The sequence below is a fragment of the Malaclemys terrapin genome, chromosome 8 (genome assembly GCF_027887155.1).
Source record: "Malaclemys terrapin pileata isolate rMalTer1 chromosome 8, rMalTer1.hap1, whole genome shotgun sequence".
Classification (NCBI taxonomy): Eukaryota; Metazoa; Chordata; order Testudines; family Emydidae; genus Malaclemys; species Malaclemys terrapin.
Window position 1 is genome coordinate 28646060 of NC_071512.1, and position 26145 is coordinate 28672204.

At 45.3% G+C, this 26145-nt stretch overlaps 1 protein-coding gene across 3 annotated transcripts in view; it reads left to right on the forward strand.

Moving 5' to 3' along the window:
• The window catches only part of TENM2 (teneurin transmembrane protein 2), a 1031222-nt gene that overhangs the window by 845433 nt on the left and 159644 nt on the right, over positions 1 to 26145 (forward strand). For all 3 annotated transcript variants that reach the window (XM_054036715.1, XM_054036716.1, XM_054036717.1), the window contains 2 exons: positions 14768 to 14973; positions 22429 to 22624. In XM_054036715.1, the coding sequence (XP_053892690.1) occupies positions 14768 to 14973; positions 22429 to 22624 (402 nt within the window). The remainder of the gene's footprint in view (positions 1 to 14767; positions 14974 to 22428; positions 22625 to 26145) is intronic.

Genomic DNA, 26145 nt, shown 5'->3' on the forward strand with positions numbered 1-26145 from the left:
GAGAGGGAAAAACTTCAACTGTATATATAGTCTCAATCCAGACCCAACTCCATCTCTATAGCTGACATTAATTGACATTAACCTGATTTCATTCTTCAAGATACAAAGGATTGAATTGGCAAGTGGTGTAAACTACCAACTTGAAGTGGTTTCCTCAGTCCAAGGGTGAGGGCACATTGATGGAATGATGTGGAGAAGCTTGCGCTACCACTGCCATGTTGTTGTGCTCTTTTGATAAACAGAGGCTTTCAGAACTGTCAAATCGGCATCTCCAGTGAGCAATAGAGTAGACTTTAAAAAATGCCCGTAGCAAAATAGTAATTTAACTGGGTAAATAATACACCTTTAAAAATTAATAAGTGTTATTTGGTGGCTAACAAGCTTATATATACAGGTACTTAAATACATGTTTGACTGAGAGATTGCAATAGCTCCCCTGGGTTAGACGAAGGAATATGCATTTAAAACTCTCTTTTATAAAGGTTTATGAAAAAGGAAAATCACAGTAAAAATGTTTAAATAACCATGAGAGATTATGAGATAAGCAAGCAAGCTTTGAGACAGCCACTCAGAGCATTGTTAATTCACACCAGGATTTATTTGTTCACAGTGGCATGAGTTCTTCGGATTGGCCGTACTTCTCAGTTTCCTCTCAGTTTATGTAACATCCAGAACTTTACTTAAATGCAGTTGATGGTCTTTTAATATGATTTGCAGTGGTCCATTGAGATAGAGAAGAGGCTAAAAATAGAGAGAAGGCGAGGAGTGAGTCAGAGGGAGGGATGCACTCTCACTACATTAGGAGGTGAAGAAGACCAAAAGGAACTGTGCTATGAAAAAGTTATAAAGTTTACTTAGAAATTCTCTAGAGGCTGTGGAAGAGACAGAGCTTTTAAGTGGGGCCATTAGTGCAAAATGTGTTTCTGTGAACATAAAAGTTGCGGGGGGGGGGGAGCAGTATACTGCACTTTTAGTCCTAAAAATAAGGAAAACCTGATGAAGCCTCAGCCAGCCACCCACTGAGAGGCTCAATGGTTAGATTGGCATTGCCCCTTCAGAGTTCCCTGTTGTATCATGTTGAGACTAGATTTATTTTTAATGATGTTTCTAATTTGGGGAGAAAGAGACAGAGGGGGGAAGCATTGGGAGCTCAGTTCCACTCTCAGGTATAATAATTATAATATTACTGGCTTATATTTTTCTAAAGCCTCCATATGGGGATCTTAAAGCACTTTTCAAAAACTAGTGAATTAAGCCTCCCGGCATCCCTGTAAGGTAGGCCAGTATTGCTGTCCACATTTTGCAGATAGGCTTCAAGAATTTAAACAACTTGACTGGGATCACACAGGAAGGCTGTGGGCAAAGCCAGAAATAGAACCCAGCTCTCTTCACTCCCAGCGCTGTGCCTTACCCACACTAATTAATTTGGCACTGAAAGTAAAAAAAGCCATATTGCAGATGCTTCACCTTTATGAAATTAATATCTATTTGCATCAGTCGTAATGAAAGGAATGTGCTGCTTTTCTACAAATAACCCACGTTTGCATAGATATGTAGGTGCAGGTATTTATCATTTACTTGCACCTGCTGTAGTTATTTTAGGGGGGAAATGAATCAATAACATATAATCTCCAGGGATTTAAAAACTTTGATTACTTAAACCTTTGTGGGGAAACTTATTAAATTTGCAAATGCAAAACTTAATATAACAAATCTTAAGCTTTCTTTTTTTAATGGAAATTATTTGAAAAGTACAAATTTAGGACTTGTCTACACTTAGTGTTGCAGTGAAAACGCTACTCTCCTGTGTTGATGGGAGAAGCCATCTCATTAATATAGCACTGTCTACACTGGGAGTTAGGTCGGTATAACTGCATTGCTTAGGTGTGTGAATTTTCTACACCTCCCAAGTGACATAGTTACACTGACATAAGTTTGTAGTGTAGGCCAGGGCTTAGAGGTAATAAAACTACAACATGCCATGTGTAGCAGTATTGATTATATCTAGAAAACTGGACATGGGGATACATTTTGCCTGCTGGGATCTGAGTTTAGGCCACTCCGGGTGTGTATACACTGCAGCAGTGAGCAAGTTGGCATGCTAAAAATAGCAGCTTGAGCTCTGACCTAAGGGGTCAGGTGGGCTTCTGTTAGGATAGATAGCCTGTGCTAGCAATGTCTACAGTGTTATTTTTAGCACACACTCAAGCAGAGCTAGCATGCGTCTGTCCACCTGGACTGGTAGGCATGTTCCCAGCTGCAGTGAAGACAAGTTGGGAGCACAATGAAAGAGTATAATGAGTCCCCTTCCTCCTGACCAGTGCTTAGAGAGGAGCCGATGAGCTACAGCGGCAGCTCTGTCTGCAACTAGACATTGGGTCACCTCACGTGGTAAGGAAAAACAAAGAGTGACAATGGGGTCATACTAGGAAACCTTCCTTTCAACATCTCCCAACAACAGCTAGTGAAAGGCCACTGCAGTCTGAGCAATGTCAGTGTTAGCACCTCAGAACACACAGGTAAATTGTACTTTTGCCTAATCAGCAGAATCTGCACTAATTTTTTAAGCCGAAAAACCACTGAAGTCTAATTAGGAAAAAAGAAGAAAATTGTATTTTAATGAGATTTTGAGGGAAAGAACTTTGTTTTTTTATGAATGACATTAATAAAGTAGACAAGGTGGGTGAAGTAATATCTTGTATTGGACCAAGCTCTTTTGGTGGAAGAGACAAGCTTTCAAGCTCCACTGAGCTCTTCTTCAGGTCTGGAGCTTGTAGGTTTGTCTCTTTCACCAACAGAAGTTGATCCAATAGAAGTTATTACCTCACGCACCTTGTCTCTGTCATATCCTTGTGCCAACACAGCTACAACAAGACTGCAAACCATTAATAAAGTAGTTTGCCAGTAGGGGACATATCTAGAGCATTAAGGCCAAAGCTCCTATCCTCTTTCCCCTTGATGGCTGAAAATTTTGCCTCAGTTCACCGTTCACCTAACCTGCTGTGTTTAGGTGCTAGTCAGAGGTGAAAGTGGGCCAGTTTGGCGTACTGGTAAGAAGTGGTCACTGGTACTGGCCCGGACACAGCTCACATTAAAGCGCTGCTGTGGCAGCACTTTAACGTCGCTACCCCTTTCCCTCCCTCCCCAAGACCGCCAGTGTGGGGGGAAGGGGCAAAAGGGGCAGCTGCCCCAATGGCAATTTAAAAGGATCTGGGGCTCCCAGCCATCGCTACTAAGGCTGGACCCCGGGCCCTTTAAATCACCGCCGGAGCCCCGGGCGGCATGGGCTGGGCAGCGTGGAAGGGCTGGCTGCGGGAGGCTGATCCCAGCCCCGCCCCTTCCGCCCAAGGCCCCGCCCCTTCCAGGGGCCTGGAGTCAGGCCCCCGTACCGGTAAGTAATTTACTTTCACCCCGATGCTAGTGAACTTTGAAAATGAACCACCCACACTTGGAAACACAAAGCACAGTTTCCTGAAGAAAAAATGAAAAGGTCAGAGCTAAATTCAAACAAAAGTCTTAAAACTGGAGCCTTGGTGGGAGGTATGTCCTTTATTAGTGGTAGTAATTAAATGTACTTGCAAAGTTACAACTTAAGGGAATGTAGACTCAGCAGACTGGGAAGCAAGGGTTATTAGCAGAAGTCATTGATGGCTCAAAACCATAATTGTTTTCTATCATTTGTGGTGTAGTGTATAAGTTGCTTTAATAGACTATGCAGCAGTAATCTGCAAGAAAGACCGGTCTTCTTGCAGTTCAAATGAACTATGAGCTAATAGCACTGGTTACAAAATGAATGGGAATGAGATATAATGGCTTAGGCAATATAGAGAATTCAGTTTTATTTTCTGTAGCTAAAAATATGTGATGCAGAGTAATCTTTAAAGCAGATTTATGCCAAAAGCATTCTAAGTTGTATTAAGTTTTAAAAGTATTCTATTAATGCTTCATTTTTATAGCTTGTTTTGTGGTATAATTTTATTGTTTCCCATTTTTGAGTTTTACATGAAATATAGTAACATTTTCAGAACTGATTAGCAGATAGTGCCTTTATGGATCAGTGTCATTTTTTATCATCCTTCTTGTTTAACTGGTTCAAATATTAAATACCTGTTACGGAAATGTACAATATCTCTAAATTTACATGAGTACTCTTCCATAGAGTTATAGCATCTGATTGTACTGGAAAATTGATCAGTAAAATATTGCCTTTAAAAACCCGCAGCTATAATCTTAGGACATATAATGAACTACCTGAAACTATAATTTTCTAAGTATTGACTTCACAGGGGAAGTTACAATTGCCTAATAAATAGTCTATCTGATACAAGTGGGGGCATCAATGATGGGAAAAAGTGTTAAAATTCTGAAGTGGATTTCAGCACACTGGAGTCCTTGATCGTCAGAGGCTGGTGTGGGTTTCAGACCCAGCATCCATAGTACAATGTACATCTCTACCTCGATATAACGCTGTCCTCGGGAGCCAAAAAATCTTACCGCATTATAGGTGAAACCGCGTTATATCAAACTTGCTTTGATCCACCGGAGTGCGCATCCCGCCCCCCCGGAGCACTGCTTTACCGCGTTATATCCGAATTTGTGTTATATTGAGTCGCGTTATATTGGGGTAGAGGTGTATAGCTTTCAAACAAGCTACATTGTAAATTACAGGACCCTTTCAGGGCCTGATACAAATCACATTGAAGTCAGTAAAAATGTCCACTGGCTTTGGATCAGTCCCTTATATATTCATGAAGAGATTCAGATTGAAAAAAGCATAAAGCAAATAATTAAGTTCTTCTTCGAGTGATTGCTCCTGTGTCTTCCACAGTAGGTGTGCGTGCTCGCCACGTGCACCAGTGCTGGAAGTTTTTCCCTTAGCAGTACCCGTAGTGGGGGAGCACTGCTGCGACCCCTAGAGTGGCGCCGCTATAGCGCACTATAAGGGGAGCTGTGCTCTCCCCCGCAACATCAGCTCCTTCTTGCCGCCAGTGAAGGTAGTCGGAACTTGTGCTCCAGCTTCACTGCAGCCTTCTCTTCTCTAGTGGTACCATTCGTTGGATCGTTTTTTCAGCATTAGCTTGGACTCGGGGCATACCCCGCGCTCCAGGCTTCAAGTCGTGTGACTCCTGTCGCCACTCTCTGCCCAGGAGCGACCCCCACGCTAAGTATCTTCACTGCACCATGGCAGCAGGTACCAGCCCAGCCCGGGGCCCGTTCCATCCCCGGAGCATCCCAGGCCCCATCGGCCTCATCAGGTCGTCCACGGGATAAGTCGACAGGCCAGGACTCGGCGGACCCGCGTCCAGACTCCGACCTGGGTCTCGACCCCCCGGCACCGATCGTGGTGCCTGACTCCACGCGTGCTGTGATTGTGGCCCCTCCGCCCTTGGTCGCGCAGGAGGACTTCAAGGCGCACCAGGACTTGCTGAAGCGGGTGGCATCCAGCCTTCAGCTACAAGTCGAGGAGATGAAGGGACCGTCAGACTCCCTCTTCAACGTTTTATCTCCCTTGGCACCAGGCCGTGCGGGCCTGCCACTACACCAAGGTGTTGCTAACATTGCTAGTGCCATGTGACAAACTCCCGCCTCCTTGGCGCTGATTTCCAAGAAGGCCGAGAGAAAATACTTTGTGCCAGTGAAAGGTCACGAGTGTCTTTATTCCCACCTGGCGCCTAACTCACTTGTGGTGGAATCAGTGAACCACAGGGAGCACCAAGGCCAACCCGAACCCCCCCCCCCAAGAATAAGGACACCAGGAGACTCAACTCCTTTGGCAGAAAGATTTATTCATCAGCCAGTTTTCAGCTGAGGGTAGCCAATCACCCGGCCTTACTCAGCAGATATGACTTTAACTTGTGGGAGTCCTTGCCTAAGTTCGAGCCCCTTCTCCCGGACAAGGATAGGAAGGACTTCAAGGCTCTAGTGGAAGAGGGGTCGGCGGCGGCTAAGGCGGCTCTGCAGGCGTCATCAGATGCGGCTGATTCGGCGGCTCGCTCCATGACTTCCACGATCTCCGGGCGTCGTGGCTCCTGTTATCGGATCTGTCAACGGAGGCCCAATCTCTGATGCAGGACCTTCCGTTTGATGGCAAGGTGCTCTTTGCGGACCAGACGGACGCCAGGCTGCATGGGATGAAAGACTCCCGCACCACCCTGCAGACCTTGGGCCTCTACATCCCCCTGGCAAAGGACAAGGCCAAATCGGTTCCGGCGGCTCAACCTGCTAGGAGCAGATACGAGCCCCCATATAAAAGGCCCAGAGACCAGAAACGCCCGTCTCAGAGGCAGTCCCGCTCTACCCAACAGCCTGGTCCCCCTAAGGGCAAGAGGCAGGGAAAGCGGAGGTTTTGACTATCCACAGAGGGGCACTGGGCCTGTTGCCAGGGAGACCCCCCAACCAATAAAGTTTGTGTTCTGCAACTGATTGTCTGCCTTCCTCAGGGCCTGGTCCCGCATAACGTCAGACCAATGGGTCCTCAGTACCATTTCCAGGGGATACGTTTTGCAGTTCACTTCTCCCCCGCCACGCCACCCACCCACCATCTTGGGCCTGGGGGATCCCGAGCACGCCCGCCTCCTGGACCAGGAGGTGGATCAGCTACTCAGCCTCGGGGCGGTGGAATGCATCCCGACACAGTTCCAGGGCAAGGGTTTTTACTCCCACTATTTCCTCATTCCCAAGGCGAAAGGGGGTCTCAGACCCATCCTGGACCTACGCAACCTGAACAGGTTCCTAACCCGTTCCAAGTTCCGCATGGTGTCCCTGGCTTCTATCATCCCCTCTCTAGACCCGGGGGACTGCTACACTGCCCTGGACCTCCAGGACGCATACTTCCACGTCCACATTTTCAAGGGGCACAGACGCTTCCTCAGATTCGTGGTAGGGATGGGGCACTACCAGTTTGCGGTCCTCCCCTTTGGCCTGTCCACAGCCCCCAAGGTGTTCACGAAGTGCATGGCAGTGGTGGCGGCCTACCTCAGGAAACAAGGGGTACAAATCTTTCCTTACCTGGATGACTGGCTCCTCAAGGGCGTCTCTCATCCAGAGGTGGAGTTCCACATACGGCTACTCCTGGCCACCTGCAAAAGCCTAGGCCTGGTCGTGAACGAGACCAAATCTACCTTAGTGCCGGTCCAGCGCATAGAGTTCATTGGGGCTCTCCTAGACTCCTCCAAGACTACGGCCTCTCTTCCCCTGGACAGGTTCGAGACCCTAAAGGCTCTCATTGCCTCGGTCTCCACATTCCCGATAACCACGGCCAGGGCATGTGTCCGGCTCCTGGGTCACATGGCGGCCTGCACGTACGTGGTCCGCCATGCCAGACTCCGGATGAGGCCCCTCCAACTCTGGCTAGCCTCCCAATTCTCCCAAGTCCGGGACGGCCTGGACAAAGTCCTCACAATCCCATCCCCGGTGCTGGCTTCCCTTCAGTGGTGGACTGTAGCGGGGTGGTTACCCCGCTCCTGCCCTGAAGGGCTTAAAACAGCCCTGGGGGAAGGTTGTGGCTGGGAGCTGCTAAACTGGGCTGATTGGGAAGCAGCTGTAGCTGGGCCACACCCCAATCAGGCTTCAGTTGACCCTATATAAAAAGGCTGTGAGACAGAGGCCAAGCAGTCTCTCTCTGCCTTCAGACGGAGAAGGGCCTGGCTGCAGCGAGTTAGAGACAGAGTACCTGAGTGGAGCAGGGCTGGGGAAAGGCAGAGGAGCTGGGGAGCTCCAGCCTGGAAAGCCCCACGCTGCGACCTAGTAGGAGGCCAAGGGATACTGGGGGTTGCAGAGGGCAGCCCAGGGGTAGGCCAAGGCAGCAGGTCCAAACACCCCTTGCCTGTGATGAGTGGCCTATACTGAAGTCTGCCCCAGGGAGCGGGGGCTAGTTGGTGACGGGCAGTGGCCTTATTCTGAGGTAAGGTAGGGGTAGTGGGTGGGGGTTCCCCGGGGAGAGGAGACCCTAGTACTGAGGGGTGTACTACCAGGGGGCAGCACCCCAGATAAAAGGGCACCGGGGTCCGGGAGGGACATGGGGGCCGGAGGACAGGTGGACCACGGGCCTGCAGGGGGTGCTTCAACGCTGAAGAGAGCTAATTCCCAGAGGCGACCAGCAGGAGGCGCCGCAGGGGTGAGTCCGCTCCTCTACACGAACCCTCCTGAGCAATATGCTACAAGGGGTTCCCTTCAGGGAGGCCAGCCCATCCATAGATCTGATGTCTGAGGCTTCAGACCTAGGCTGGGGAGCCCACATGGGAAACGTGCAGACCCAAGGGATGTGGTCGACCCCGGACTTGTCCCTGCACATAAATGTCAGGGAACTCAGGGTGATACGTTTTTGGCGTGTACGGCATTTCTCACGCACCTCTGTGGCAAGGTGGTCAGAGTACTCACGGACAACACCGCCGCCATGTACTATATCAACAAGCAGGGCGGGACTCATTCCCTGGCCCTCTGCCAGGAAGCCCTGGCCTTATGGGAGTTTTGTATGGCCCACGATATCTCCCTGTGGGCAGCTCACCTTGTGGGTGTCCGCAATATGCAAGCGGACCGCCTCAGCAGGGTCTTCTTCCCCCGGTACGAGTGGTCGCTCCACTTGGAGGTCGCTCTCCGGCTCTTCCAAGAGTGGGGAGCTCCCCAGATCGACCTGTTTGCAACCCGACAGAACCGGCGTTGTCCCCAGTTCTGCTCCAGGGGAGGGGTGGGGAAGGACGTGATCTCAGACGCGTTCCTCATGAGCTGGTCGGGCCAGCTGCTATATGCCTTCCCCCCACTTCCTCTCATCCCCAAGGTCCTGGAAAAGGTGAAAGTGGACAAGCCAAGGGTCATTCTCATAGCCCCGGCGTGGCCCCGCCAGCATTGGTACGGGCCCCTCTTACGCCTCCTGGCGGCCCCCACGAGGGTGCTACCGCTCTGCCCAGACCTCCTCTCCCAGGAAGGGGGGGCGCCTCCTCCATCCCAATTTGGCTGTGCTCCACCTGACAGCGTGGCTGCTCTGTGGCTGAATGAGGAGGAGAGCAGGTGTTACCTCGCGCATACGCACCTGCTATGACCTGGCAGGGATTCCCCCACCACCTATCGTTAAGGCTCACTTGACGAGGGCTCAGGCCTCATCAGCTGCCTATGCCATCCATGTCCCCATTCAGGACATCTGTAGGGCAGCCACATGGGCCTCTGTTCGCACGTTCACTTCACATTACGCGATCATTTCCCAGTCTAGGGACGACGCAGGGTTCGGCAGGGCAGTACTTCGTCCCGAACCATCATGAACTCCTACCCACCTCCAACAGATACTGCTTGGGATCACCTACTGTGGAATACACAGGAGCAATCACTCGAAGAAGAAAGGACAGTTACCTGTTCCGTAACTGGCATTCTTCGAGATGTGTTGTTCCCGTCTATTCCACATCCTGCCCTCCTTCCCCCGTTGGAGTTGTCTGGCGAGAAGGAACCGAGGGTTGGGGGGAGAGCACAGCTCCCCTTAGTGTGCTATAGCGGCGCCACTCTAGGAGTCGCAGCGGTGCTCTCCCACTACAGGTACTGCTAAGGGAAAAACTTCCGGCACCGGTGCACGTGGTGAGCACACACACCTACTGTGGAATAGACAGGAGCAACACATCTCGAAGAACGCTAGTTATGGAACAGGTAACTGTCCTTTATTTGACACTCTGTGTGATGAGTTAGGATACTTGGAAGGCACATGGACCCATTCGTGGGTCTCTCTACCTTCATTCCTCATGGCTCCTGACATGTTAAAAATATTACTTCTCTAGTACTTCTTGGTAAGGAGGCTGCAGCACTGGCCACACTTCTGCGCTGTGACACATTTGGAAGTTTCACAAACAAGCTTCTGTACGGTGGGTCACTGGGTAATTTGAAGGTACTTGAGTAGTAGATGTGATTGATAGGCATATAAGCGTCTTCACTCTGAATGGAAAAGATTATTTGCAGAAGAGACAATTTTTAAAACTAGGAATAAGTCCACATTTTGTCACTTTTACCTAAAGCGGAAGAGTGGTCTAGTTCTTAAAGCAGATGACTGGGAGCCAGGATTCCTGGGTTCACTTCCCATCTCTGCCACTGATTCTGGGTGATACTGCACAAGTTATTTAGCTTCTCTGTACCACGTTTCCCTATATGTAAGATGAAGGTGATACTACTTGAACTGCAGTGTTGTGAGGCTTAATTCATTCATGTGAGTAAGGCACTTTGAGATCCCCTGATGAAAACCTATAGATGTGCAAAGTAGTAGTATTCTGACTCATAACCTTTCTCAATGGGTGTGACTAGGGTGACCAGACGTCCCGATTTTATTGGGACTGTCCTGATATTTGTTTCTTTGTCCTGTGTCCCGACCAATGTTTGGTCGGGACACTGGACAAAAAAGAAATTTTGCCCTCCGCTCTGGCGCTCGTACCCCCCCCCCGCCCAGCTCCACCCTCTCCTTCCCCCATTGGCTCCCTCCCCAAATCCCCGCCCTGGCCCCACCTCTTCCCCACCCACACAGCATTCCTCCTCCCTCCCAGACTTGCAGCATGGCGGCGCAAGCCTGGGAGAGGGTGGCGGCGGTGCCTGGATCCTGGAGCTGGTGAGTCAGCTCCGGCACACGGGCACCGGGTGGGCAAAGGGGGGCTGGCAAGGGAGGGAGACGGGGGGCTCAGCTGTGAACCCCCCTACCACGCCAGAGGGCTTCTGCCCGGGCTGCTGCACCCGGGGCCGGGAGCGCAGCCTGGAGGCTACTCCAGCCCTGCAGTCCGCAGGGCAGCGCGGTGAGTCCGGTCGGGGGCAGCGCGGAGTGGGCAGGGGCCAGGTGGGTGGCGCGGGGGCATAGGCCGAATCCCTGCTGCTGCCAGGGAGCCTCGTGCCTCTCCCTCCCGCTCGCGGCTGCGGCTCCTTCCTGGTGGGACGCGCCCCCCGGCCTGCCCCGCGCATATGAGGCACGCATCCAGCTGCTCCTTCCCGGCGGGAGGGAGACTAGGCGCGGGGGACACATGCCGCATGTGGCCGGGGCAGCGGGAGGTGCGTCCTGCCGGGAAGGAGCCACAGCCGCGAGTGGGAGGGAGAGGCACGGGGCTCCCTGGCAGCAGCGGGAATTCGGCCCCTGCCACCCACCTGGCTCCTGCCTGCTCCGCACTGCCCCTGCCCGGACCCACCGTGCCCCGCATATGCCCGTGGCGGGCTGGGGGGCGGGAGGCTCCGCTGGGAGGACAGCGCCTGGGGCCGGGGCCTGCTAATGGCCCAGGCCCCTTTAAAACTCTTTTTTTTTTTGCTCCGCCCCCCCCCTTTTTTTTTTTGCTCCGCCCCCGTCCCGATATTTTATACTACTAATCTGGTCACCCTAGGTGTGACACTTCCCAGAGGTACTTGGGATTGTGAAGCAGCCTTGTCCGTGCCTTCTGTTGCTCAGCAGTCTGAAACCTACAGCCTCTGGCAATTCTAGCCCTGTCTTTCAGGTCCCCACAGACTTCTTCCTCTCTGTGCAGTCTAGTGGTAGGCACACGCTAACCCCTGAGTCCCTGGAGCACTCCCTTAACTACTGTACACTCATAAAAATTACCAGGTAAGCTGTCCCCAAAGGAACAGTGCACACACCAGTTTGTTTGATTCAACTGAGGTTTAACTATAAGATAACATCACTGCATTGAGATATACCTATAGTGAAAATAGTCATAAGTTTATTATTAAAGGCAAAGATTTAAGAGATAGTGAGTAACAATAATGGAAACAGAAATGGCTATATATAAAACAGCAACATAAAGTGCAAACCTGGGTGAACACTTATCAGTGGTTACCTTTCCTATAAAGTAAAGTAGTTTTTCGCTCCAAGGATTCAGTCTTTTGGCAGAGATAGCTGGTTTTCAGTCAAACCAGGATCCAAGCGCTCATGAACTCTCCCTCCCCCCAAGCACCGTCTTCAAGGTGTTTCCTCAGTAAATGGATAACAAAATGTGGTTTTGCTTCTCCTTATATTTCCCAAAACTCATTGTTTTTGTCCTCAAACTCAGGATGACACCCATGATTCCCTTCCTAGTATGCTGGCTCCCAAGTTGCCTTCATATCCCCTTGTTGACTCCATATGCAAAACCAGGCTTCCATTGTGTTGATTTACAATGTTTAATCTACATATGAGCCAAAGCAGACAGATGAATCCATGTCCCTTTGTCTGGCAAAACCTGTTTGTCAATTCTGCCTGGGACACAGATTTTAAAATATATTGTCAGTACATATACACAACTTCTGAAATATCATCCGGACATACACTTCATAATGATTTTGAGAATCAGTATAATGTAAGCTTGTGTTAGGTGCCTCACTTTACCCTCTTTGGACAAATAAAAGCTGTGTACTAGGTGTGGTATGTTTGTCATGCCTGATAGAAGTTGCTGTTATAGAAGACCAGCTGACACCAAAAGGCCTGTCACAGTGGGCATGAGATGTCTCATCAGGCACTTTACTGAACATCATGTTAATCCTTTTTACTCCATTTGCAGCCCACACACTCTTGCAGTTTCCCCTGCTTTTTTCTAGTGCCCTAATATTGCTGAAGACCTCATAGACTCATAGACTCATATACTTTAAGGTCAGAAGGGACCATTATGATCATCTGGTCTGACCTCCCGCATGATGCAGGCCACAAAGCCGTCCCTACCCTTTCCCTTGACTCTGCTGTTGAAGTCCCCAAATCCTGTGGTTTAGAGACTTCAATTAGCAGAGAATCCTCCAGCTAGCGATCCCTGCCCCATGCTGCGGAGGAAGGCGAAAAACCTCCAGGGCCTCTGCCAATCTACCCTGGAGGAAAATTCCTTCCCGACCCCAAATATGGCGATCAGTATGTAGGCAAGATTCTCCAGCCTGACCCTCATTAGCCATTATACTATTTACCTGCCATAGCACGCTGTTCCTTTGACTAAAATCATGTTATCCCATTAAACCATTCCCTCCATAAACTTATCTAGCTTAATCTTAAAGCCAGACAGGTCCTTCGCCCCCACCGTTTCCCTCGGAAGGCTGTTCCAATATTTCAGCCCTCTGACGGTCAGAAACCTTCATCTAATTTCAAGCCTAAATTTCCCCACGGCCAGTTTATATCCATTCGTTCTCGTGTCCACATTAGTACTGAGCTGGAATAATTCCTCTCCCTCCCTGATATTTATCCCTCTGATATATTTAAAGAGAGCAATCATATCCCCCCTCAGCCTTTGTTTGGTCAGACCTGTTAACCTAGAATATTCAAAAAGACATGGCCTATTAAAAACTGCAGTTTAAAGATTAACAGTTCTTAGTCAACGCATTCTTTTTACCATTTAAAGACATTGCCCGTATAACAGTTCTAAGAGGTTTTTCATTACATGCAAACGTAAGTACCAGGAGCCTTGGTAATTTGGAATTTAAAATTGAAATCGTGCTGAAGTAGCTATTACAGTTAAAACAATAAAGACAGAGTAGGTGTTTGGTACTTACCTGCTGGGTTTATATGCAGGTCCATGCTATGCTGTTATGTCCTTCCTGAAAGCACTGTCTCCAGAGGCTGGCATTGGCAAAAATGTCCATAAAGTGCTGGAAACTGATTCACTGGTATACAGGGATCCTGTCCCAGATATGGTATCTTCTAAGAATAACACTATGCTATCGTAGAAAAATGGGAAAAAGAGCTAAGCTCATGATGGATATAAGTAGTATGTGTTTCCTTGCATTTCAAGTATCACCACCACCCAATACTTAGTTGTAATTAAAGCCACCAAGAAGTAGGTTTAGATGTTCGTGAGCATAATAGATAGTCTCTGTGGTTTTCTGACCTTTATTTAATTTATTTAAATAACTTGGCACTCATCACCATTGCATCTGGGCACATCATACACTAAAGCAAATATCAATGTATTTTGGAAATTGGGGGCATTGCTAGTCTCCCCTCTCTTCCCCTATTGACCATTTGCCCAACAGAAATGTCTGAAGTGTAGGACAAGTAAACATAATGCCAGACCCATTCACCTAAGGCTTTGCTGAACGGATGAGCTTTCACCATGCTCTGAAGGCTAACGGTTTCATGGATAGAGAGCGAGACTTGGTCTACTGGAAAGGTCTTGCCTCTTGTTTTAAATAATGCATATCTAGGGACTATCAGCAAGTGGAATTCAACTGACTGCAGCCAATACATTTGTGCATGGGGGAAAGAAATGGATTTTCATGTAGCCAAATCCCAAACTATATGGGGCTTTCAAAGGTTATCAAACTCTTTTCTCTATCTCCTTATTACTGTGTTCCCTTTTATATGTGATTATTGTTAGTTTATGGAGAGGGGCTTAATGGACCCGTTTAATGTATGAAATCTGACTAATAAAGTCAGCAATCAGTGGGTTTACATTGAAATTACCCTTTTATAATTATTTCCTGGTTATTTTTATATCCTGGTCACATTAAGGATGTGGCTGAAAAGAGCACAAGGAGATTTATATGTGCTTAGCTGGCTCTCTGCTCTTATTATACTTGATCAGTAAAGAGTAATCACAGAATTAAAAGTGGTGGGGGAAAAGCTGTATGCAAGTTTTCAGAGGCCCTAAGGGGATGAATTTATAGCTTTCTTATTTAAAATCTAAGGGGCAGAGAAAGCAATGGGGTTGCACAAATGTAAATGAAGGGAGAAACCAGTCTTAAAAATGTTAAGCTTTGTTTTAAAGGGTAAAATTGCCACAATGGTTCATCATAAAGGGCATTACCAAAAATACCTGTATTTCTAGAAGAAAAAAAAAATCTCATCTGGCTAATACTTGTTCCTGTCTTCTAGGACCATGGGCCACTAGAAACAGCAGCATAGATAGCGGGGAGGCAGAGGTCGGACGCAGGGTTACCCAGGAAGTACCACCTGGAGTATTCTGGCGATCTCAAATCCATATCAGCCAGCCGCAGTTCGTGAAGTTCAATATCTCCTTAGGAAAGGATGCTCTTTTTGGTGTTTATATAAGAAGAGGACTTCCACCATCACATGCCCAGGTACTGTATGACTATGCTTAATGGATTTAAAAGCTAAAAGATAAATGTACTGATGATCTAATGGCAATTAGTTTTAGGTGGTAAGGGCTTGTGTTTTTGAAGTTGAGGGTCCTGGATTCTTCCCCAGTGCCTCGTGGCTATGATTTACCTCAGAGCCCTGGAGATGGTTGTTTGCAACCACAGCTTTGTTACAGATTGGCATCCTCTAACAATAGATTATTTACAGGAGTGACATTTTTTCTTTTAGCTTGGAATAAATAAAGGTTGTTTTCCCGCAATCTTTGTAATGTCACCCTTTTAAAAAATTAACGTCTGCAATTTGCCATTGTCAGTTTAAAATACTAGTGATGGAAATTCAGAGCATGAATCTGCGCTGTTGTGCTGTAAATCAAAAACAACTGCACTGAGGTCATTGGAATTACACTAGTGAATAGATGGTGGGAGATTAGAATCAGGCCCACTATCTCAGAGTAACATACCATAGGCGATTGAAATGCTCTAAAACCAGAGACAGTCACAACAAGCCTGATTCTCCCCTAATGTACTGGTATAAATCAGAAGTAGTCTGTGAGGTTATAAAGATGCTGACCTAGTGTAAGTGAGATATAGATATTCAGGCCCAGATAATGTCTTCATAAGGGACTTGCTGCTTTGACTTGCTGAAGAAAATCAGTTGGCAGAGTTTGGATAACTAGAAGTTTTCTATTCCACCACCACTAGCACATGTTGTTTAGATGGGGATTTTCATGGTTATTTGTGTCAGTGTTGGGTTAATTTTAATCCCCTTTTCCCAATGACTGTACCCAGGCCTCTTCCATCACTAGGTCACTAGTCTATGTATGCAGATTTGCATTTTCTCTTTCATTTATGGAGTCTGGTGCTTGTCTTGCATTTCTTACAAACAACTGTAGTGAAAACTCATCAGTCCCTCATTTTTATGCTGACCCGATAATACAGAGCAATGGGCACTCAATAAAAATAATGGCTAACAAACTTAGAAAAAAATACAAGCAACTATTTCTTCAGAGGATGTGTAGTGAGAATTTGGAATTCATTGTTTTAGGAGGGCACATAGTTACCGCTGAGATTTGATTTAAATAGCTTGAAAATTTTGGCCAGATCCAAAGTCCATTAAAGTCAATGGAAAGATTCCCATTTACTTTGATGAGGTTTGGCTCAGACTCCTCAGGAGCAATAATATATTTTGTAGCTATGCATGCCAAGAAAAAAAGAAACCCCCATTCTTCAGGGAATGAGCAAAAGCACAGATGACTACCAATTTCAGGAAGGGAATCTTTCACTCATGTACAGCCTTGAAAATTAGCTCTTAGTACAAAGATTTTTACCTTAAATTTAGAAAGCTTAACTTGACATTTGAGCTCTGGAGAGCAAGTGCAGAAATTTAAGAATCCCTCTTGGGAATGCCCCCATTTGACATTCCTAGACACTTAGCCCCAATTTGCAAAGAATTTCTGAGTTACATTTTTTCATTTGCCAAAGCAGATTGGAGTTACACAGATTTATATATGGTTACATTACATGATTACACACACACACCCCCTGCACAAAGAGTGAGTAAATGAATTTTGTATGGGAAACTACACTGGAGTCTGAAGATTCTGATTTATGGGCTAATGCAGGGTGTTAGCATTGGACAATAGGAAGACTCAGCAGAAAAGCCCCACATCCTTATGCAGGATCCTAAATCCTACCAGGCTGTTGAACATAGAAATGATTTTAGGGAAAAGAAAAGAGCCTGCTGCACATCTGAACTTTAGAAGAGTAGCCTTGTTCTGATTCCAGAAAGGAGCAAAGATTTCTGTATTAATGAAAATAATCTGAATTTGACACCAGATGATGTGCTAAAGTTGTACTTTAAAATCCTTGTTACTGCAAGTTAAGGACTTGAGCAGTAAAAGCAGTGAACAAGTTCACTTGACAGTTCATCACTGATCGCTGCTGCTATGTCAAGCCAAGTAAAATCCTTTGTGGGAACAAGTCAATAATCAGCAAATTAGGTACATGATTACCCTGAGACAACAAGATGCAGTTCTTGTCTGAGAGCCCTGCTGAGATTTAACCTTCTCAGTATTACTGTTTAGCAAATATTCCAAACGCCTAGTTTAGTCAGTCAAACTGATGTAGCTGTAAGGCCATCCAGAAACAGCTTGGTGTAGTACTGTGGCTAGGGAATGTAGCTCTGGAGGGGGAACATACAGACAGAAATGCAGGCTTGTGTGGCAAGTGAGCTAGAAATAAAAGCACTCACTATATTTTCAAGAAAGATTTTTCCAGACTATGTAGTGGTACAGCCATGTAACAAAACGTTCATAACCCCCTTAAAAAGTGGCCCTTAAATGGTAGAAAGCAAATGAATAAAAGGCTGCACGCTGCAGATAATATTTGGAGAAGAAATGATAAATCTCTTGGATTAAGCACGTATATGCTGCTTATATAGTGATCCAAGCAAACATTGATATTACTGCTCATCTGCAGTCTATTTCAAATGATAGCATTAAAAAGTAAGTTTATAGAAATACTATTAGGAATGCTTGGCCAAGGCAATCCACCAGGGCATATTACATCCCTTTCCCACGTAGTATTTTATTTGCAAAAACCTCTCTCTTGCCTGGGTGAGTAAACCACTCGTGTTTTCAATTAGAAGTGGGACTAACTGGAAATCATTTGAATAGTGGGGCAGCCAGCATGTTCTCTTGCTTCATAAACACCATTGATATTTTCATATTTTTGATGCTCCCAGCAGTCACAAATCAGAATGATACCATTCTCATCAGTTCAGTCTCTGTTATATGTCACGCTTTGCTCTGCCTTATGCTGCTTACATTATGTCACACTGAATCATGTACATTCAAATATTAAAGTAAATTGTTTGATTGGCTGTCAGCATGGATATCAGATGGCTGGTGGGTGGGTATTTAATGCATAATCAACAATTTGGATGTTTATGAAGTACTAATTTTAAAACACTTTGCAAACAAGTTTTTTTTCCCCAACACATGTTGTTCAGAGCTTGTTTGTGCTGAGTAGATCTTATGAAGTTTTGGCATGAGGATGAGCTCTCGCCACAATATCTAAATCTATATCTGGATTTTGAACACTTGATGTTCATGAGTTTTTAACTTCATGTTTTGGTTCATCCCATTATTAAAATAGGGTCTATTTTAAAAATTCGGGTTTATATCCTGATTTCAAACGCTCTTGGAGTTTGGTTTGGACTCATTTGTAGTTTGGAAGTGCAACCAGGTATCAGGCTTTAGGACACTCTGTGTGGAGTTGCAAAGCTATTTTGCTGACTCACACTGGCTGCCAGCGCAGGTGGGTCTTAGTTATTCTCAGAAGTATAAGAGAGAGGGATAAGATGCCTTGAAAGGAAACATTGTAGGGACAAATTGATCAGGAAGAACTCAGATTAACGTTAAGGTCTGTAAGTACAGATATGCTTCAGGACTTTCTTACGTAGGGTGAAAAAAGAAGAGCAAACCCAAGGAAAGGATACATTTGGACAATTAGCCCATTGTATTGAGAGTGAGCTCAAAATCTCACCTTTTTACAGGAGGCCTGATCTGTATAAAGCACTCCTCTCATATCTGCAAAATCAAGCCAGGAGTTCTACAAAGACAGGTGCTCTCATGCATTTTCTGATGATTTTTGTTACTGAACAGTCTTTTGTCATTTCTGATTGCAAATCAGTTCTAAGCCATGAACCATAGAGGAGTATAAAAATAGAAGTCAGCCAAACTTTCAGACCTCTATAAAGGTTCAATTTGAGTTGTAAATAGTGATGTGTGGCAGTTCTTAATACATGTGAGTTGGTATCATCCCTAGCACTCTGTGTTCGTTGTGTGAGTAGAAACCTGCACAATTTCTTCCTGATGAGCATAGGTGCATATGCTTGCTTTCTGTATGTGGCACATGTCTCACACTCTTATCTGTCTATGGGTTGCTTTAGGACACGTGTAACATTTTCAACAGAAGGTGGTGTAAAAACAGTTAGTAAATCAGAGGATCAATAGAGCAACATGATGCAAAATAATGATCTAGCTGGGCATGTGGTGAAGCAGAGCCAAGCCTGGGGATGGTCTTGATGGCCTGTTTCCTTAGCCAATCAAGACTAGACACATTGCTCTGGAATGTGTTTGTTAATGTCCATACAACACTTGGCAGCTGTATACATAGATAAGTGTTAGGTCTGATTATGGCTTCTGCATAAGGAACAATGTGGAAAGTCCACACCCAGCCAGAATAAACCCCATCCAAGCCAGGTTTTGCAGTGGCACACATATAGGAGAATATGCAGGGACCTTCCCGCTCTTTTATGTCTCCAGGATCAGGAAGGAGAATGGGGCATGCCCAGCATACATAGTGCGCTTCTTGGGGTTTTATGCTGGAGGGTGTGCTCCACCTAGGGCCCCTCCAGCAGGCATTCCGCTCCCTCCCACTCTTAGGCCTTGTCTACACTACAAGGGAAATTCGATCTAAGCTATGCAATTTGAACTACGTGAATAGCGTAACTCAAATCGACATAGCTTAGATTTACTTACCGCGGGGTCCCCACTATGCGATGTCGATGGGAGATGCTCCCCTGTCGACTCCCCCTACTCATCTCGATCCGGTGGAGGACAGGAGTCAATGGGAGAGCGATCTGCGGTCCATTTAGCAGGTCTTCACTAGACCCACTAAATAGATTGCTGATGCATCGATCGCTGCTCATTGATCCCCCGGGAAGTGTAGACAAGCCCTTAGAGCTGGCCATTTCTGAATGGGATTGAGAGTTGTCGTGAGTGAGCTTCCATGAGTGTTGCCCAGGCTGTACCTGTACTGGAATTTTAATATCATGGCTCTCAACCGTGGACCTTTCCTGACCACTGAATTCATCTTAATGAGAAGTTTTAAGGAGGAATAATGCTCATCTATTGAATGTTGGTTATGAATAAAATGTTAATGATATGGACAGGCCTGCAAAGGGACCTGCCATTGCTAGGTCACACCCATGATCACAGGAGGAGACTGGGGACACTGCAGTTAAAGCTGCTTCAATCCCTTTTAGCTTTTCCAGGCTGTTCCTCTTCGATCCCACCAACCGCTGAGCTTGCCCTGCCATCTGAGGTAGAATCAGCATCAGACATGGGGGAGGCAGAGGAGCCTGCCAGCACAAGCAGAGCAGAACAGCATGTTGCCAATGAGAAATGTCAGCTTTTATTGCTACTTTCTTCCATGTCGACCGTCAGTGAGCAAACCTTCCAAAGAGCAATAAAAAAATTTCCGAGGTTGTTGCCCCACTAATAACATTTTCCAAGAGGGTAGTGAGTCCATCTTTAACCTCTGACTGCTGGCAGGTAGGTTTTGGTAATATTTCCAAAGGTCGCTGATTTAATGGTCTGATTTACAAACAGGTTTGACACCATTTATGCTCTGAAAGTTACTGACATATCAGAATTGTCTAAATCCCTGCAGTGTACTAGCTTATCCCTAAACTGAATTGTTTTTCCTAGCCATGTGCCTGGAAAATAGGTTTGGGTGGAGAGCACACAGGTATTTAGTTTAGTCACTTCTTGCTATTACACCCTCCTGTCCATCCCCAAAAATGCTTTACAGAGAGGAAGGATGGCCCAGTGGTCTGTAACTCTAGGAGACTGGGGTTTGGGTCCCAGCTATATCACAGAATTCCTTAGGCAAGTCACTTAATCTATTTGTGTCTCAGTTTCCCCTCTATGCAATGGAGATAATATCACTGTCATACCTAACAGGGGAGTTCTGAGGATAAATACAGTAAATACAGTGAAGTGCTCAGATACTTTGGTGCTGGGGATACCTCTAGACACAGAAGTTGTCATACACTACTACCCCTAACTTGAATGCACCTGAAAATAGGCAGGTACATACCATGACACTACTAATAGTTCCATAATCTGAAGACTTACATTTCTTTCTCTCCTACAGAAGGGAATATATATTATTATTATTATTATTATTATTATTATTATTATTTCTTATTTCATATTTATTTTATTATTATATTTTAATTTATTTTCAATAACTCGGTATTAATTAATGGAATTCAGCCTGCAGCGCACAAAGTCCTCTGCAGGAGAAGTGGCATGTTTAGAGTTCAGGACGATAGTTATTTTTAAATAAAAGCAGAGTGTTTCTATTCTTTGAGCTATCACCAACCTGGGCTGTATGTGCTAGTGATAACAGAGGGAAATGCAATAACACTCCTGGCAAGCAAGCACGTACTATTACTGTATTTTATTGAACACATACGTCTTGCTTTAGACACATCTATCTATCTCGATCTAGTGCTAGATAGATAAATGTGTCTAAAACAAGACATGTTTTCATAGGGGACTTGTTATATAGCTATAAAAACATTAGATATATTGGTTTTGGTGTATTTCTTAAGGACTTCCTCATATAGAGGCTGTGGGGACTAGTGGGTCGAGCGTCGCATCTGCCTGGAAGTTCTAGAATCACAGAAGTTAAGGATAGAAAAAAGTCTATTAGGTCATCTAGTCCAGCTGCCTGCCTAGGCAGAATTATTCCATGTTGGAGATTTAACTAATATTTCTTCCAATCTTGTTTTAAATGTATCAAGCAATGGAGTTTCCCTTGGGCGATTATTACACAGCCTAATAGATCTCACTGTTGGGAAGATTTGGGTACCTTATATTATGCAAAAACAATGAGATTTTTCCATATTCACAATTAGGAGACTTTCTTTCATTAGTACTTCAGGTGGCATGTCTGAGATTTCTGTGTACTATGCCAGCAGGAGACTGCTGTAGGTGATTGCTGTGGATGTGGGTGAGTTTGTTTCAAAATGAGATTTCCTGATTTGAGAATTTATATAAGAACCTAAGACTTGCTATGAAGGATCCGAACATTAATCCAGTGCATCCTGAATCTTTCCTCTAACAGTGGCCAATACCTGATGCTTCAGCAGGTAAAAAATTGTCATAATCTGCTTGGTCAGCTGAACAATGCAGTACATAGGGAAGAGTTGGTTCCTGACCTCTTTGAACAATATTCTTACACCCTGTGGCATGAGATCTTATTAAAGTTTGCATGTCTGCTGTACATGTTATCATTGGTCTAAAATCCATTCAGTATTTGTCTAGATGAGAACAGACAATATAACTAATAGCAACTTTCTTCAAAAGCTCAGACTTTGGAGGATTTTTACTTAAACACTTGCCAACATTTCTGCAGAGTGCAGATACTTAATTGTGTCTGTATCACATTATCAGAAAGGATAAGAGAATTGCTACCAGACCCATAATGAATAAGGAAAGGCTAGCTTCAAATTGCCACACACTCCAAATAAGGGTTGAAGGGAACGGCATTTGGAGGAAGAGTGGGCAAGATATTGTGCCAGATTTTGATCTATAGCATCACTCTAAATTCAGGTCTCTTTGTTTCTGTTTTCTCACACAGTATGATTTCATGGAGCGTTTGGATGGGAAAGAGAAATGGAGTGTGGTGGAGTCCCCCCGGGAACGTCGAAGTATCCAGACCCTGGTTCAGAATGAAGCTGTGTTTGTTCAATACTTGGATGTGGGTTTGTGGCACCTGGCATTTTACAACGATGGCAAGGACAAAGAAGTAGTCTCTTTCAATACAGTTATCTTAGGTATGTATGCCTGCATGCTGAGGATTTTTCCCTCTGTTTGCTTATGTTTATTAAGTGTGGAGGCCTTCTATCAGCTCTCTCTTTTTGTGCATATTTTGCTTTAATCCAGTAATATTTGATGTATATTGAGAGTAGGTAGGAAAAGGGGGAAATCTTTCTAGGGGTGAGTTGTGGATGCTTTTGTGTTGCCTATATTGAAGGCCGAAATCTGTGATCCTGTTAATATTTAGCTGTCTTTCAAAAAGAAAATGAATGAACCCAGAGGCTTTAAAATGGACAAATCTTATAACTACAGATATTAATAATAGTGGTGTCTGGCTGTTCCTGCAAAGCTGCATTCGGATTGGCTGTTTGGAGATTGTTAGTGTTTTCACACCCAACTGCCAGCAGTGCATAGCTGAGACTTCATCACTGAAACACTCACCAAAACTTTACATGGGACTTAGGTGGTGTCACGATAACAGGATAAGCAGTGCTTTAAATCCCTGTTAGTCCCCCTTGAATACACCACTTCAGGTGATGGTTTTACTACCTCCCCCCCCCTTCTCAGGGTGCAACCATACCACCTTTTGACTAAATTGATGGGCTGCACCATCTGTTTACCAACCATGCTAATCTGACAGGTCCAACTAGGTTTGGCACCCATGAGCCCTTTTCCTCTCGGGACTGTGACCAGTGAAATGATTCAAGTGGTTCAAAAACAGCTACTAAAAACCAAAGCATTATATATGCACCCAAAGTTATATAACATGCAGAGCAAAGGGTAAAGCCAAAAAAGGTCTATACGCATATCACCCTTAATCTAAACCGTAACCTTTCCTTGCAAACTTTGGTAAATTCCATTCAGCCCGGTTACTTCCATCTCTGGCGAGGGGGAAAGAGCCTGCTTTCTGCAATTTCTATGTTCTCAGTGTGCGTCTTTCAGAGACTCCCACCATGGCCATTGCTGAAAGCCCACTTATCCCCCTTCCTGCCTAGCCTAGCATCTTCCATGTTTTCATATCCTCTTTAATCATAGAGCTAGGCCTATGCGAAGAAAACTGTTGCCAACCTGACTGGAACCGGGCAGGGACATTCCCCAATTAATAGTCTCCCCCATTGTTCCCTTAAAGAACTTTATCTTTGTCATTGTTTCATTTCTGTTTGCTTCACCCATAACAGCCTCCTTTGATTTAACTCCTCATAGTCCAGCAAGGCAATATCAAGCAGGTAAACTATTATTTTTATAAATACATGATATTTATAAAAAAAATAATACACATAACTCCCTCTTTCTGCCTACTGATCACTAACACCCCAAAAGAAAGAGGAGGTGAAAGTATGTTAGCCAACCACCCCCTCGCCACCCCCGCTCCCAAGCATCTGAGAGTGGGTCATCCCCTGAAGACATGAGGATGGAAGGCAGAGGGCCACTACCCTTTGCCCTGAGAATAAAATTATGATGAAAGCTTGAGGCCTTATGAAGAGGGATACTCAAGGGCAGAGGGGATTCCATCTTAGGCCACTGAAAACCAAAACCCGGCTAAAGTCCCAAGTCTTTATCAAAAGGTGTGTTGAAGTTGGTTGAAGTGCTTAGAGAACCTTGTTGAGTGTCGCTGTCACAGCAACACCTGAAACCACAAGTGAGTTTCCCCTGTTTAGTAAAAGATTTTCTTAGCCTACGAGTTGCTCATTTCCTCTCTGATGATTAAGGAATTAAGAAGCAGTGTTGCTGGGCTTTGTGAGTCTTGTGTAGTCCAATTTGTGAGTCTCGTGCAGGTCCTATTCTGCTAGGAGGAAGGGGATCACAATCCACAACCTCAAGGGAGAAGTTATAAAATGGTGAAAAATAGGAGAGACATTTTCATTGCTTGAAGGATCAATGCTAAATAGACAGATGCATTATGGGCCTAATTCTCCTCCCAGGTATAATCCTGGTATAATCCACCGAATTCCACTGGTATAATCCACCAAATTCACTCAAGTGAGTCCTGATTAACGCTGGTGTGAAAGGATAGTCCAGTCTTGAATCTTTAGGCTTAGAGGCAGTTATTTCTGTTAAGCTGCAATGTGAGATATGAATAATGATTTTCCCTTCATAATCCACGAATGATTTTATAAGTGTCTGTGTGTGTGCATGTATATGCACATGCATGTACACACCCACAAACAGACAGACAGTCCATGCATATAGAGAGAGAGTTTTCTGCAACTCCAAATGGCATGTGAACCTTCTTGTACAGGTCCCTTAGTGGTCTGGTATACTCCCCCCACCCATCTTGCAAAAGCTACTCCTTGAGATGTGATAAACTGCTTGTCTTAATGTTGCCAGGTCTGGACTACATCTTAGAAGAAAGTCAAAGGTAATAGGTCTAATAGTCAGGTAGACATCTTGATAGAGCAATGATAGTAATCGGACTGAAATGCAGAGAAAAGTACAGTATTTTATCCAGTTCAGAGGTTCTTCCACATGTATCTATTATCAGAACTTTCACCAAGGAGAGGAACTGAGAGAACTAAAAGCCTCTTTGATATGAAACATGAGAAAGAATGTCAGGCAAGATGTCAACCACAGACCACACTAAATATATGGTACCTTTGAACACAGGGAAAGTACTTTCATGTGCTGTGCAGCAAAAGAAACGAATCCTTCCATAGTCAAGTGTCCTCTTCAGACGACAACGAAATGGCATTTTTTTTTTAAGAGTCACACATTTTGGCTTTTCTTTTCACCACTACCAAGAATACTATCCAATGGCCTAACTGATGGTTATTGGTTGAGTTTTCTTTCACTTTGTGGTCTGTTTTCTGTATCTGAATTCTCTACTTCAGATTTGAGATTTATTTTCTATTCAGAATCCTGAAGTATGACATTAGCCTAGAAAGGAAATATAGTTTCTCTGTGAACTCTGACTCCCAAAGAGACAATGTGTGACCTTGAGCAGGTTAATAGATCTCCCAGTATCTTAATTTCCCTGTCTGTGAAATGAGGTTGATACTTACCTATGTCAGGTGAAGTTTGTTGTAATCACCGTTAGGTAGTATTTTAATTCCAAGTGGGTGGAAGACAAAATCAAGAAAAGAAAAATAAAACCAAAAGCTTATTTTTAAAAACCTAAATCAAAACCCTATTTTAAATTACAGTTTTTCAAATCCAATAATATTGAGTAAACATAAGGTTCAGAAATGTTAATGTGATAGGTTGTCACCCCCAGGGTGAAGCTTGGAAGCCATTGGAACCTCTGTGTCCCCAACCCATTGAGCTGGGTTAGCCTCCCACACTGCTCTGCTGGTGATACCCAGCCAGCCCCCGGGGACTGTTATCACCCAACTTGACAGCAGGTAGCACCACACACCCAACTGAGTCACCTGAGTGCTTTACCAGCAGCCAGTTTCCCAGCTCCCCAGCATTGCACCCCTACTGAAGTATAAACCCAGAATTATACAGTCTTGCACTGGACAGGTATCTGTACAGTGCAAGCTCATTAAATTAGTACGCTTCCCCCTTGATGTGGGGAAAATATGCATCAGTCTTTTACCAG